At 44.2% G+C, this 15966-nt stretch overlaps 1 protein-coding gene across 1 annotated transcript in view; it reads right to left on the reverse strand.

Annotated features, from left to right (window-relative positions):
- LOC148524212 (ceruloplasmin-like) overlaps positions 1 to 15966 on the reverse strand; it is an 86587-nt gene that overhangs the window by 27848 nt on the left and 42773 nt on the right. Inside the window, 2 exon segments of the mRNA XM_088472072.1 lie at positions 2141 to 2353; positions 3528 to 3678. Of these exon segments, the coding sequence (XP_088328198.1) occupies positions 2141 to 2353; positions 3528 to 3678 (364 nt within the window).

Consider the following 15966-nt stretch of genomic DNA (forward strand, 5'->3'; position numbering starts at 1 on the left):
CATTATTAGCTGAGATATGGACATTATCTTATTGATATATTCACGCATACTTGTGCCTTCACTCAATTTACTATTATTCAATATTTGCCTCAGATGAATTCTTCTCATGAGACCTTTATCCTGACACCTTCCTGTGTATCATGAAATAAACATGTTGTTCCAGACTTAAATAGTTGCCATTGTTTTAGCTACATCATCGGGATTAGGACTGTCATCTGGATTAATAGTAACTTTCCACAGCTTATTCTGGATGCATCTACTGTGTTCATGCTGTATGCTGAATCAGTCTGCAGCCACACTGTTTGTTTTCACATGTGGCATTCTATGGTGCTTGATGTGCCTGAGCCCAAAACTTGTTGATATATGTGTACTATTTGTGGTATACACAAGTTGGATAATAGCAGACACCAGTGGAATCAGCATATGAAGTGGGTCACGTTGTGATACTTAACCAGGGTTTCAGGTTTACTGTAGTTTGTCACAGTAACAACAACAGTTAGCGAAACATACAGCGGACCGTCTGGTCACGTATATACAGAAGTATAACACAAAGTGTCCCTGGGGCTGAGTACTACATGTCGTTGTAGTACCGCTGCACTTAAACACGTTTTAAGATAGCGCCATGCATGTGCAGTAGCACTGTCGGCAGCCATGTTGGTAACTGATCTTATGTCTCAGTAAAGGACATCATGGAGATAACGCAGGAGCACGCTCCATTACTAACAGTATCAGGCTGATTGAGGCATTAGGCTGAAAAGCCCACAGATAGTTAAGGAACTACACAATCATCCTGACTTTAGGCTTCTACTTGGAATCTTATTTTAATGACATGAGTGCAGCTCAAAAGATCTTTCACGGGATGCACTTAACTTTTGGTAAGTATTCCAACATCACTAGAAGAGATTTAGGGATTCAAAATCCGCAAAATGAGAAGATTTTCAATTAAAATACCTAGCAGGAAACCACATCCAATGCAGTTACATATCCTTCATTCCCTCATTCTTCTTTGCTCAGTTTTTTAACGGATTAAACACTGCAGACATATCATTACTGTCCATTTTTTGTAGCTAGTTTGAACATATTTAAAAGCAATGTTTTGGTATTTCTACAATAGTCAAACACTGAGGACCGATAATTACAAAGCTATTAGCATGAAAACACATAGGGATTGATGTAGAGTTACACACAAGTTGGCTGTAAATGCTCCTTTAATGTGATTGAGTTGCGTAGGTCTCTGCATAGCCCGAAAATGCTTACACTCAGCTTCGGAGTATACACAGCATTTAAACATGAAAGATCCATCATCTGCAAAACTGAATTGTGTCATACTTGCCTACAGAACTTTTAAAAAAGCATTTCAGGGAGATTATGAAAGCAACACCTATAAGCATGTACTGCTACATCTGAGAGGCGTGTTATAAAATTGACTTACATCCACATGTAAATGAGCCCCAAAGCAGTTAGTAAGATCTATTTGTTGATGAAAACACACTGATACTTTTCAGAAAATACATCTAGCCATAGGGATCATTGTGCCGTATAACCAATGCAGGGAAATGAAACTAATGATCCCATTTGAATGTATATATCTCTTTTTCTTATTAACAGCTTCATAATGGAGGTAAGGTGCAATCAGGGTGATTGCTGGACTCTTCAGGGAGACAGGGAGATTGCTGCTATTTTAGGGAGTCTCCCTGACAATGAGGGAGAGTTGTATAGGAAAGATTCCTGGACTGCACACCCTAAATATATATAATGGGTGGTGCTACCTGTTGAGACTTATTGCAGGCACAGAAACAGACAAATCACAAGTGCACAACTCCAAATTACTGATTATATATAAATACATTATGCAATAACATTTTGCAATCAATAGAGGTTTTTAGCATAATAGGTTTTTAGGGGTGTCCTGCGCTCTGGATTCGAACCCTAGTATGTTAGGGACCTACCCTACAGAGGCCATGATTATGCTAAAAACCTCTATTGATTGCAAAATTTTATTGCATAATGTATTTATATATAATCAGTAATTTGGAGTTGTGCACTTGTGACTGGTCTGTTTCAATGAGGGAGAGTTGGCAATTATGACTTGTGTTGACCCCATAATTTAAATACTTTATAACACTTTTCTGTAACTTACCTTCATTGTCAGGATTCATTATTATACCATATGAGATGTGTGGAAATAAACTTGCTACATCCCTTGTGACATCACGGACTTGAATAGTGTTGCCTGAGAAGTGGATTCCATGCATGTCAACCTCTGTGCCAAGTCCCAGCATAGACCAGCGGATGGAATCTCCTATACACATATCCAGCCCAGGCTGATTTCCATACATGTAGCCATTTATAGCTATGCACAGTACACAAGACAATAAAAAAACATCAGTGGTGCATGCTACATTCACACATGAGGTTTCCATAGAGAAATGTTGTAGATGTTTGAAAAACTGGGGTGAATAATTATTGTAGCTGCATGTTAGCAGGCCCAACCCAGTGTACCAAAAAATATATAACTGTTAGCCTTACAGCAGGACTGAAAGATGCCAGGTCTTGGGAATCAGTATGATTTACCATATGGCCGGCGCTTCAAATCCCGACAGCAGAAGCCCGGCAGGGGTGAAGATCCCCACTGCTAATTTAGGTAAGTACCGCTAACCTAATTCCCTACCCTCACCATAACCCTCCTTTAGGGGTGCCTAACCCTAACTTCCTCCCCAAGCACCTAACCCTAACACCCCTCTAAGTGCCTAAACTTAACCCCCCCCCTACCGGGGGGGTACCTTACCCTAACCTCCCCCCGGGGGTGCCTAAGCCTAACCCCCCCTTCCCCTAGACTAACTCTAAACCTCTCGGGGGGCTGCCTACCCCTAAGTCCCTAGCCTAACCCTCCCCCCCGTGGATGTCCGCGCCCGGCTTACCTTCAATCGGTATGCCAGGTGTCGGGCTCCCGGCGTAGGTCTAATGACAGACATCGGGATTTCGACACCTGTCATTAGTACCTTGCTGGGATTTGACAGTCGGGAAGCAGGCGATAGGCATTGCGACTGTCGGTTTCCTGACTGCATCCCAGGTCTTGCTCAATCTATTTTTAGGTATAATTTACAAGAGTTTAAAGTGTCATGCTATAGGGCAGGGGTGGGGAACCTTTTTTCTGCTGAGGGCCATTTTGATATATATAACATTATTTGCGGGTCCGGTGCTGGCCACGCACCCTCTGTATGATGTCACAAGGGGACGGGGACACAATCACCGGTGATTACAGCAATGTCTGGAGCATACTGAGGATGCTCCAGGGAGCTGTAAGGGCAGTGATGGGACCATCTGAAGCGCCGTAAGGATGCTCCAGGTGGCACTGCTGCATAGATTCTGGCTGTAGGGTGTCATTCTAGGCACCCTGCTAGTCAGATGAGGCTAGCAGAAAAAATCTCAGCAGGACAGACTAAATGATTCCGAGGGCCTTATCTTGCTCCCGGGCTTGAGGTTCCCCATCCCTGCTTTAGGGTAATTCTTTATAAAACACTTACAGTGCATCATATTGGACTCCTGGAAATCTGCATCTTCCTTGTTCACGGTGTGCGGGCTGCTTGTAAATAGCTCCATGTTCTCATCCAGGTACCAGCTCTTATTCTCATCAAAAACATTAGGCATCAAGAAGTAATTGTGAGCTACACCTCTCTGCAAATGCAATAACATATCTCTATTACCATTTCCATATATACAGTATAAATATATATATATATAGTGTTCCCGCTAGGCTGTTTTAGCGACCTGCACTCACAGCCTGCAGGTGCCGTCTTCACCCGCGGGACGCAGTGTCCTGTGACATGTGCGGTGAATAGACGCCGGGTGCATGCGCGCGGCATCTATTCTCCCTGTCAGCAGCGCTTGAGGGCTGCCCGGCGTGTCCGTAGGTGCCGGGCATGACCCCAAGAGTAACGAAAAGGGGGACACATCTGATACATATGCCCCCTTTTCAATGGTCACGTCCCCTCAGGACAATTGTTCCTCAGGACAATTGTTGTCCCGAGGAGGGGGATATATTTATATAGTATATATATATATATATATATATATGTGTGTGTGTCTATATATATAGTGTTCACTCTAGCTCCGGCGGCAGGCAGGGCGCCGGAGCTAGAGAAAGCACTTCCATGCACGCCAAAGGCGCGCATACGCACCCAAAAAGGGGGCATAACCATTGAAAAGGGGGCGTATGTATCAGATGTGTCACCCTTTTCGTCACTCTTGGAGGCATGTCCGGCACTTACGGACACGCCGGGCAGCCCCCAAGCGCTGCTGACAGGGAGAACAGATGTCGGGCGCATGCACCCGGCGTCTATTCACCAGCGATGACCAGGTCACCGCACAGTTCTCCACCCATGAGACACTGCGTCCCGCAGGTGAAGACGGCACCCGCAGGCTGTGAGGGCAGGGTGCTTACATACACATACTTACATACATACATACACATATATATATGGGTCAGTGGCGAAATTTACCTAGGGGCTGCAGTAAAATCTGGCAACTGCGGGGGCTTCCTAGCAGTGGTAGTGACTTCCCATTCTATGCATTCCCTGTTAATCACAGATCAGACTGCAATTAGCTGAGAGAGCGCTGCCAATGGGAAGCTACTCTCCTGCTTTAACATCAGCCCAATCTGAGTTCTAGGGGCTGTAGCCCCTAGAAACCTACTTGTTAATTGTGCGCAAGAGTAGGATCGCAATCCCGCACATCCACACACTGACCGGTCCGGCAGTGGTAGGGGCTGCCGCTGATACAGTAGGTGCTCTTAATTCCTTTCTTTAATCTAAGCCCTTCCTAAGCCAAAAGGAGCTACCATAAAACTGCAAAGGGGTGACTTTGGGCCATGGAAAGACTGGTTGTATGTCAAACAAAAATAATGCATGTAGTGTGAAAGCAAGCCACAAATTCAAATCAGGGTACATTGAGTGTGCCGTGAACTCATTCAAACTCTCAGAGCATCTCTTGTCATCACTACAGTATGTAGCATGCCTTTGATAGACAGGGAACAAATGTTTAAATGTTTTAGGTATGTTATGAAGTGGATTTAGGATTAGGATAGATTTGTTTGGGAAGGCTTGAAGAAATAAAAGATAAAGGAAAGTTTTGTTTGTAGAAGTGAGAGTTTCAGTTGGGATGGGTTGGGTATGAAATCCCGGCTATCGGGATGCCGCTGGTCAGAATACTGACAGTCAGAATCCCAATACCCATAAGGGAACTAAGGTAAGACTAACCCTTAACCCTAAACCCTCCCTCCCCTGTGTCTAACCCTAACCCTAATTCCCCCCCCCCTAGTGCCTAAACCTAATCTCCCTGCACCCTAAACCTAACACTCCCTCCCCGGGGGCCTAAATCTAACCTCCCCCTAGTGCCTAAACCTAACCTCCCCCTACCCGCACCCTAAACCTAACCCTTCCCCATAGTGCTTAGCCCTAACCCTCCCCCTAATGGCTAACCCTAACACCCGATACTTACCTTTGGGATGCCTGCGGTCGGGATTCTGGTGCCGGGATCCCAATGCTGACTACATCCCAGTTGGGATATATGATACCAGTGAAGTTATATACTGTACATTAGAAGACAGACTATAGTAACATATAGTGACATAAATGCAACTAAGGTAGATGGAAACAAATGCATATTAACCTGCCAGGAGGCGTGTCCACTGTTGCAAAATCTGCACTGATGAAGATGATGATGATGATAATGTCGATTGGCAACCACTTTTAAATGGTGGATTGTTTCTGAAACCTTCCCACCATATATAAATCATCAGTGTGGTTGCTATATAATATGACGTCGCGGCAATCTATTCACTATGCTTATGTATTATTTGCATTCAAACGACAGCAGGAAATTATTTTGATTTTTAAAGGGGAAGACAACAGAATTGAATTTAACAGTATTTTGTATTTGTTCCTGAGTCTCCAGGTTGACAAATGAATCTCTGCTATTGGAAATAGTGGAAATCTAGAATAACCAAGGTAACTCTACACCTTCAAGAGGTGTGACTTTGAGTGAACTGAGCCTTATAAACAAGGAAGACACCATCATCAGTGTGATAATAGTCAAGAGCTCAAGGGGAAAGGATCTGTTGCTGTGGTTCACATAGATAGTGATAAGAATCCTGCTGAAGTGCTTACCAAAGGGATTACAGTATGTCATAGTCATTGGTCCTGTGTGTAGAGAAGTATGGACTGGAATTTACTTGAAATGTTGATATGTTCTTGCTTGTCTAACCCTCAAATTTGTTTGCTGCAACACAGATATATTTGAAAATATTTGTGTTCCTAACTTAAGTGAATCTTTTCACTTTACCAAGATCTGCTGTATGTCATGCACGGCGCCATCTTGTCATTATGTTAGAGCAGCACAGTGGAACGTACCGATGCAGAGACCCCGTACGTATATCCTGCGTATCATGCATTTATCATGAGTATTCTGCATATATCCTGCATAAACCTGCACCGCAACCATCATACATATCTGTCTTATGCTCTGTATGTTCTGCTCTATCCAGATCTATCCAGTGTGTAACAGTGAGTCCGGCTGTACAAACACCTCTGCTGCACTTCAATAAACCAAACACTTGGTTAAGAACTAAGGCCCTCATTCAGAGCCACTCGCTATTTGCGGTCGTTGGTTCTAAAACTAGGGGTGGCTATTCAAATGAACCGTTCGCTGTTTGCGGTCTGTTCACGCCTCTATGTCTGAACGAGCGAACAAAACTTGCGTTCGTTTTTTGGAAAAATACGCCCCCTGGCCGCTCGCATCCTACGTCATGTCCGCTTTTTATTAGATTAATCGAGTACATCGACAAGGGTATGAACTGCTCGCTATTCTTGGGGTTGGTGTTTGCTACCACAATTTTGCGAGCAGTTCTGACTATAAAATAACCCAGTGACGTGGTCCATGATGCTGCTGTTTTAAATATGCACACCCATAAAACGCCCGTTTTGACCTTTAAGCACGCCTGCGTTCTGATTTCCACTCCCCATTTTCAAGCACCTTCCCCTGTTACCACCCACATACGCCTCTTTCTGTCACTCAAAATAGCAGGCATTCGCTATTTTGCGAGCACATGAATTTCGGCCGCACTGACTGGTTCGCGCATGCATATAACGATCCGTACGCATGCGCAGTTGGGCAAACATCGCTCAGAGCGAACGAGCTGCCGCTTACGAGTGGCTCTGAATCAGGCCCTAAGGCTATAGAAAAAGGGAAAGAAAGTATATGCTGTTCTATATGCTGTTCTTACTCTAATAGGTGCACCTCCATAAGGGTAATATATCCCTGATACTACTTTCTGCATTAGCATTTTTATTAATTTGGAGTAATTCTACCTTTATCTTAATTTATTTGGCACCAGTGCTCAAAGGCTCCCCTTTTCCCTTCCCTAATATTACAAACTAAGAACTAAGGCTGTCTGCTGTATCCATATTCCGCTGGTGACTACTATCATAACCTGCATTCCACCATAACTAGTACATACATATCAACAATGTTGATATGTTGTTTCTTGTTTAACCCTCATTTTATTGCAGGTATTGATGGAGGGTTAGGGTTAGGCTAGGGGAAAGGGGGGTGGTTCAGGGTTAGGCACCCCCGGGGGATGGTTAGGGTTAGGCATCCCCCCTTGGAGACTTACAGTAGCTTTAGGCTGCGGGGATGGGGGGGTTAGGTTTAGGCACTAGGGGGGGAGGTTAGGGACCCCTAAGGGAGGGTTAGAGTTAGGGTTAGGGGGGGAGTAGGGTTACCAAATACGGAGAGTACTAGCGCTCTGAAACAATGGGGACTGTCTAAATAAAGCGAGCTGCAGTTTAGGATAACTGACTAAATCCCTGAAAGGTATACACAAAAGAGAAGTAAACTGTGCTCAGCTAAAATAGATCAGAAATATAAATGGTATTTATGCATTGAATGTATGGATCAGTAGCTAACCAAATGTGACATTAAACACATATCCAATCCCAATGGTAATATAATATCCAGATAAACAGAAAAACCCTACCAAACCAATGCAATATTGACATAAAGGAATTTATTTATTAGAAAAAGGCTAAACCATAAAAAGCCAGAAATGCTGCACATGCAAAAAGATTGGTGTACTTTCCGTCCAGGGAAAGAAGAAAAAAGGGGGGAACGGGAAATGGGCCTGGTGTGGATATGTGATCCGACTGACAATATGGGATTCAATCCACTCTGAATATAGGCCCTCATTCAGAGCCGCACGTTAACAACAGTACGCTCGTTGCGTTCCGATGTTGACTAACCGCGCATGCGTCGGTGTTACACTGCGCATGTGCGTACGGCAGATTGCGAGCTTTTTTTCTCTCGTTCCTAAAATAGCGTACAGGAAGTGACATGTCAAATGTGATTGACAGAACAGGGCGTTTTTGGGTGTTGACGGGGGTGGAGATGAAAAAACGCAGGCGTGGCGAGGCGTTTTTGGGGCGTACATACATTAGCAGATGCGAACGTCAAATGTGTTCGGACCGTCTCATACGTCACTGAAACATCCGCTTTCCCTTCAAAATGCTTGCACAGCTTAGGGTCAGGATTACTCGACCACATTGGCGATGGCCTTCTCCTCCGTCCCGGGACTCCACGATGGTGCAGCGATTAATCGCGGCAGGTCAGTAAAGTAATTAGTGTTGGATTGAAATCCGGCTTGGTATGTGTTTGGAAAGCAGTTTATTGGGATAGCACAAAAGCGTACGCAGGTGGAAATCAGAGCTGCTAATGTCATGATTACACAATCAATTAGCGTACATTTTTGGGGTTTTATTTTGGCCACAATTTGGTGGTTATGGCCTATTGTAACAATAATGTCATCATCTTTTAATTAGCTCCCCTTTTTTTTGGTTTACTGTGGAATTTGCATCGCTATGTGATTTTTTAAACGTTCCTTAAAGAGGCCTTTTTTTTTTTTAAAGAGGGTCAGTTTTTGCGTTTAAGGCCAGGATTAAATGTAACCCATTTGTACAATAATGTCACAATACAATGTCAGTGTTTTGTTTTTAATTTATTGTTTACACACAAACAAATTGGCCTAATATTGTATTGCCTTTTTTTGTGGCCAAGATATTTGATCCAAAAAAAAATATAACATAACTACTAACATAAGCGTAAATACAAAATTTAAAAACATTTCACAAGAAAGGAGAGGGAAGTTTTGACCAGAAAGGAATATGAGCCAAGCACAGAAGGAGTGTGGGAAAAGTCGCCATTGCTGTCACCGTTTTCTCGCCCGTTTGGCTGGGTGAGGGTGGGCGCCAGACCGGGTCCAGGATGCCATAGGGCTGGCCTGTCCAGAGGCAGATGTTGTGGCCTCTGGACTAGGCACAGGGCTAGGCACATTTGGAGGATTGGCTGATGTTGTGCCAGAGGTGGAGGATCCGGATGTTCCGGCAGGAAGGGAGGTCGGCTCCACCATGTGCTGGCGAACGAGCTGCTCCAGGGCATCGGCGATGCGGATGTTGGCCCTGGTATTTTCCGCCAGGGCCTGACCAATGGTCACGTTGGCCGCAGCATTTTGCTCCAGGGCCTCAGCCACCCGTATCAGACTGGCGTCCATCCTCTGCAGAATCTCCGTATGGCAATCCGATTTAAAATTGAGTTCTGTGAGGAGGCCCACTGCCTGCGAGGGGGCACGCCCTGGACTGGCTTCTGCAGGGTCCTCAGCCGGATGTACTGGTTCCTCCCCTGCAGAGCCAGCAGAAATTCTGCGGCCAAGGCTCCCCTCTGGAGCAGACTCATCCGCCTCTGTCTCTGTTAGGAAATTGGAGAAAAGACTCACATTAGAATCTACATATTGGCACAATAGCATTTCTGAGTTGGTGACATCACAAGACTTACCTTGGCCAACATGAGGAGCCGCAAAGTCTGGCATGTCCGTATCCATGTTGGACACGCCAAACACCTCCACAGCCTGCACACACCCCTGTGCCATCTCTTCTAAGTCTGTCAACTCCAATGACACAGGGGTGGGACCCCCACCTGTCCCCCTTGCATGCCTAGCCCTGTCGGCAAGTTTTTGTTTGAGACGATATTTGAAGTCTGCCCATCTGTGGAATGAATTTGGACCCATTATCCTTTTTTTTACAATGTGGTTTGTTTATAGGATGGGAAAGTGTTTACTTACCGCCGTTTGACATCCCGGGCTAGACGGACATAATCACCCACCCTATTGACAGCAACGGCGACCTCCTCCCACATTCTCCACTTCTGGCTTTGGCTCATATTCCTGGCTGCCTGGGGCAGGATGTCAACGCACTTCTGGATCAAAACCTCCATCTCCTTGCTTGTGAAATGTGGCTGCCTTTTTTTTTTGGCAGCTTTGGCGGGTTGACTGGGTCCAGCAGTCTCTTCCATGTCATCCTCCTCACCTATTTGGGTAAATATGCAGATTTAGCCACTTCACAACTTGCACAATATTATGTTTTAAAAGAATCATTGACACAAAATGCATGAAGGCCTTACCGCCGCAATTTTGACCATTGTTTCCCTGGTTTGAAGCCATGTCTCTGCTTCCAGCATGAAATCATCCAGAAATTCTATGTGATTTCGTGACGTATTTATACATGCGTCCTTAGTTTGCGGCCGCATCATTGATTGTGCGTCCCTATGATTCATCCTTAATTTGTGCGGGAAAATAAACACTATTTATGGCTTGGTGTGTGTGGATTCGAGGTGGGGTTGTTGGAGTGTTGTCGGTTAAGTGGTTTGGATTTGGTTGTTTGCGTTTGGAGGATTTGGCAGAGTTGTTTTTTTGTTTGTTTTTGCTACATTTCTTTGGTTTTTCCGTTCGCATTTTTTTCATTTTTTCAACATCCTTTCCTGATTTGGTAAGTTTTGTGCATTCAAATGTGTGGCCAATTGGTGTATTCTTCTGTTTTGTGGTTCGTTAATTTGTTTAACACTCATTTCATCTTTTTTAGTTTTTTTTTGTTTTCGGACCCAAAGAAGTTTTTTGTGGAAATCTTATATATTCGAGTTGGGTAAGTCCATTTTTTGTCTTGCATTTGCGAATTAATTACCGCATTTTTGACTGTTGGTGTAGCGACTTGCATTTACGAATTAATTACCGCATTTGTGACTGTTGGTGTAGTGACTTGCATTTGCGAATTAATTACCGCATTTTTGACTGTTGGTGTAGTGACTTGCATTTGCGAATTAATTACCGCATTTTTGACTGTTGGTGTAGCGACTTGCATTTACGAATTAATTACCGCATTTGTGACTGTTGGTGTAGTGACTTGCATTTGCGAATTAATTACCGCATTTTTGACTGTTGGTGTAGCGACTTGCATTTGCGAATTATTTACCGCATTTTTGACGGCTTATTCATCATATAATCCAGTTTTGCTTTTCCCTTTTCCATTTTTTGGGTCCATTTGAACCCTATTTGACGTACGGTGTGCAATGTCGTTTTCATCGATGGCCAAATGTGTTTTTCCGCTATTTTCTGTGTTGGCTTGCAACAATTTTTAAACAAAAAAAACACCCTCTAAATTTTTGAAGTCTCATTGTTGGCTTTTTTACAGTTTATACGTATCATGACAATACCCCGGCATGTAAGCAGCTATGGATGGTATCAGAAAGCTAAGTTGTTTTTTCTTACTTTTGGGGTGGGTCAAAAGCCTTACATTGTAAACTTTGAATTTCAGGTAGATCTGGGGCGAATTGTTCTGGCCCTGCTCCCGGAAGACGACCAACCTCAAACTCGTCCCAGGCGTAGGCATCGTAGGCATGCAAGGCCCCAGATATTTCGAACACGTGTCACCCTTTTTGGAATGCCCAATGATGAGGTTTTAAGACGCTACCGTCTACCTCCCAAAATCATCATAGACACTCTCTCATTAATAGAAAGTGATCTTGAGCGGCAAATTGACAGTCCAACAGCAATACCACCACTGACGCAATTTATGGCGGTGTTACATTCTGTGCCTCAGGATCATTTCAAACAACGGTGGGAATAGTGGCGGGCATCTCCCAATCCTCCTTTTCCAGGATCCTGAGGGCAGTGATGGAGGCACTTTTCAAGCACCTCCATCATTTTATTAAAATGCCTTTGGATATGGGTGCCCTTAGTGTGGCCAAGGCCAATTTTTACCAAATAGCTGGCTTCCCACACATCATAGGGGTTGTGGATGGTACTCACATACCACTTCAGCCTCCAGCACGGCTGGAGGCAATATTTAGAAACAGGAAACACTATCACTCCCTGAATGTAATGGTGGTATGTGATGCCTCCCTCCAGATCCTGTCCCTGAATGCTAAATTACCCGGAAGTGCTCATGACTCCTTCGTCATCCGGCAATCAGGGATATGGCAGAAATTAACCAACCTACAAGCTGGTGATGCGTGGCTTCTGGGTAAGTGGAGACCTTTAGTACATAACAATGTTAAGCTTGATACACAGTGTTCCTGATGTGGTCTATTTTTGTTCACAGGAGACAGTGGATACCCTTGCATGTCCTGGCTGCTCACTCCTTATTTGGCTCCCACACCAGGGCCACAAAGTGCGTATAATTCCGCACTTACAGCCACCAGGCAAGTGGTGGAGCGCCGTATCGGCCTTTTAAAAGGCCGATTCAGATGCCTCCACCGCTCTGGTGGCGAGCTCATGTATGTGCCGGATATGGTGTCGAAAATTGTGGTCCTGTGTGGGATATTTCACAACATTGCCATAAGGAGTGGTGTCCCAATGCAGCCAGAGGATGCCTTACCTGAGGATGGCCCCCCCGAGGTTGGTCGAAGGTCAGTATGTGGGGGGGCCATACGCGATGATGTGGTGGCCAGATTTTTTAGGTAAGTTTGAACAAAACTCCAGTGTTTATACCTAATGTGTTTGTGTTTTTTGGCGAACATCTAATTTATTTTTAATTTTCTCACCATCTTCTGTTTGTTCACATAATCTTTGGCACTCCAACGCTCACTACTTCCTGCTACCCTTACCAAACCTGGATCTGGTCCTTTTGGGCATATATTCTTGAACCCATATCGCAACGCCATGTTTGTGGAATCATGTTGGCATGGTCCTTCGTCAACCAGTTCTTGATTTTGTGTTTTTATTTAATTATTTCTTGGTATGTGTTGTATTTGAATTTATCACTGTGTATTTTTTTTGGGAGTGACCACTTTGTTTTCTCTGTTATGTTGTGAATAAATGTTTGAAGAGTGAAATGGTCTTCCTTTTTTGGGACGTTAACAGCAAGTGTAACCAGGTTAACACAAGTTACATTTGACTAAGGGGTAAACCAGTACTGACGCCAGTTGAGCAAAACTGAAATATGTTTTCAGCTTCCCAATCCACACCAAAAGGAAGCCTGGCCCAACCTTGGGATTTGTAAGATTGGCCTAAGCAGCTTGCGCACCAAGTAGGAACCTGGAAAATGTAGAAATCTGTAATTGACACTACACCCAAAAAGGGAAATGACATTGTTACTGTTATGTGTTTCTGGTGTCTGTTTGACATACAAAGACAAAACACAATCTAACTTTTAAAAAAGGGAAATCCTTGCAGGAACTTATGTCAGGCTAAACTATCTTGGTTTTGGTTTTTAAAAATGAGCCACAACGTATATTTGTCTTAATAAATTTATTTGGAAAATCGAACAAAAAAAAAAAATCTAATGCCGAAGGAGGCCAGACAGCCGGTCGAGGGCCACCAGAAGGCCGATTACATGGTGGCGCATCTGCCCCACAACATCCGCCACCTCTTGCCGACGCCTCTGTTCCTCTGTGGGTGAGAAAAGTGTGTGGGTTAATACAACAATAGGGAATCCACAGAGAAACATAAAAAAAAAACCAAATCACTCCTAAACCCAAAAACAGAAATAAAAAGGGTGGGCTGGCAAAAATACAAGGCCTAGGTACAAATTCCCACAGGTATGATATGTGTATGCTTAAATCACCAGGAAGAGGTAAAGGCAAACCTTCACAATCAACAAAAGTCAAGCCACAAAAACACGAAGAAAGGCACGACACATGATTACATACAAACAGTTTGTGCTTTAAAAAAAAAATTAAAAAAACATACCGGGAGACAAATCGGGAGCTCCGGCCAAACCTCCATGATCCTCCTCGGAGGATCCGTCATTCCCCAAAGAATGGGGCGGAGTTATGCTGGACTCCGGGGAGGGGGTAATTGGAAGAGGGGTGGGTGGAGGAGAGGGGGAAGTGGGACGGAGGGGAAGGAGGCCCGACATTTCCGGGAGAGGGTCTGGGAAGGATGGGGAGGAGTGGGGAATAGGGGAAAGATTTGGGGTGGAGTGTTGGCTGGGGGTTGGGGAGAGTGGGCGGGAACGCCGTCGGGACGGACGTTGACGGCGGAGTCTTGGCTGTCCCCCTAAAATATGTCAAAGAAATTGCGTTTAGTTTATGGACAAATCCGGGCAACCAAACAAAAAAAAAAAAAATAATAAAAAATAAAACCAAAAAAAATAGCAGTAGAATTAAAAAATCAGAAAAAGAGGGGAAACATGCAGACGCAGATATGAGTACCAATAATAAATAGAACAGACAGGAAAACATGCAGACGCAGATATGAGTACAAATAATAAATAGAACAGACAGGAAAACATGCAGACGCAGATATGAGTACAAATAATAAATAGAACAGACAGGAAAACATGCAGACGCAGATATGAGTACAAATAATAAATAGAACAGACAGGAAAACATGCAGACGCAGATATGAGTACAAATAATAAATAGAACAGACAGGAAAACATGCAGACGCAGATATGAGTACAAATAATAAATAGAACAGACAGGAAAACATGCAGACGCAGATATGAGTACAAATAATAAATAGAACAGACAGGAAAACATGCACACGCAGTTTGCCCCACAAACACAAACATTAAAACCACAATACATAACACTTACTTGCCAGGATCTGCATGCGAAAGCATGCCAGCAAGCGGGGCGTTCGCCGTTGCAGGTCGGACCACCTGCGCTCCAGCTGCCCGATGTTGCGGCGTGAGCCGAAGGACCGCAGGCGGGACCGTACCTCCGCATACGCGGAGCGCTTCTGCCGGTTGGTCATGGGTTGAGGCTGGCTGGTGATCCGGCGATCCATGACCTCCGTAAGCACCAGCAGCTCACGCCTGGTGAATGCGGAGGCTCTCATGATGGCAATGGTGTTTTTCTTAAAAATCATTTTTGATAAAGTGTGTAAAAATTTTCTGATTGGCTAATGTATTTTGGAAATTAACAGGAGCAATTTTATTGGTTAGTGTATGAGTCATGTGTTCGACAGGGCCAGAAATCTCTGGAGAGTTAGGATAGGCTTGATGCAGTGACATGCGTAAGCAAATTTAAATAAAGAAATGAACCCAGGGAAATATGCGGGGATCCACAGCAATAGTACAATTGTTTAATTGTGGTTCACATGTTTTTTGAACAATAAAAGCGAATGTTTCATCCGTACGTATTCTGCGGGTAAACACAAACACGGACAAGAGTAAAGTTTCTTGCATTGTGTTGAAAAAAAACAAACAATTAAGCTAATTGATACATTGATTGGCATGATACGATTGATGGAGGTAGGCAGAATAAAGGAGCAGGTAATCGACATCTGACAAGGCCACTTCCTGTTTATACGTGTGCGTGCGTTCCTTTCAAGCCATTTCGGGGATGTACGCTCGCTATTTCGTACGCTCGTTAGTTAGAGGAGGGGTCGTCAGAGTTTAGGGAGGAATTTTAGATGCGAACGAAAATACGAGCGAGCCATTGAATTTAAATATTTTTGTACGTACGCCTAACGTACGTGCGCCCGCTTGCGAGTGGGTCTGAATGAGGGCCATAGAGTCCAAAGTCAAGTGGAATAATGTTATAAATAGTCTGGTGTAGTATATAAGCGGCGTCCCGCTATCAAAATGTTATAGTATTGATATTGTGATGCCCGGGATAGTCTTCTCGGGGCTAAGAGTA

This window comes from Taudactylus pleione, unplaced genomic scaffold, assembly GCF_031769625.1.
Source record: "Taudactylus pleione unplaced genomic scaffold, aTauple2 ptg000120l, whole genome shotgun sequence".
Classification (NCBI taxonomy): domain Eukaryota; kingdom Metazoa; phylum Chordata; class Amphibia; order Anura; family Myobatrachidae; genus Taudactylus; species Taudactylus pleione.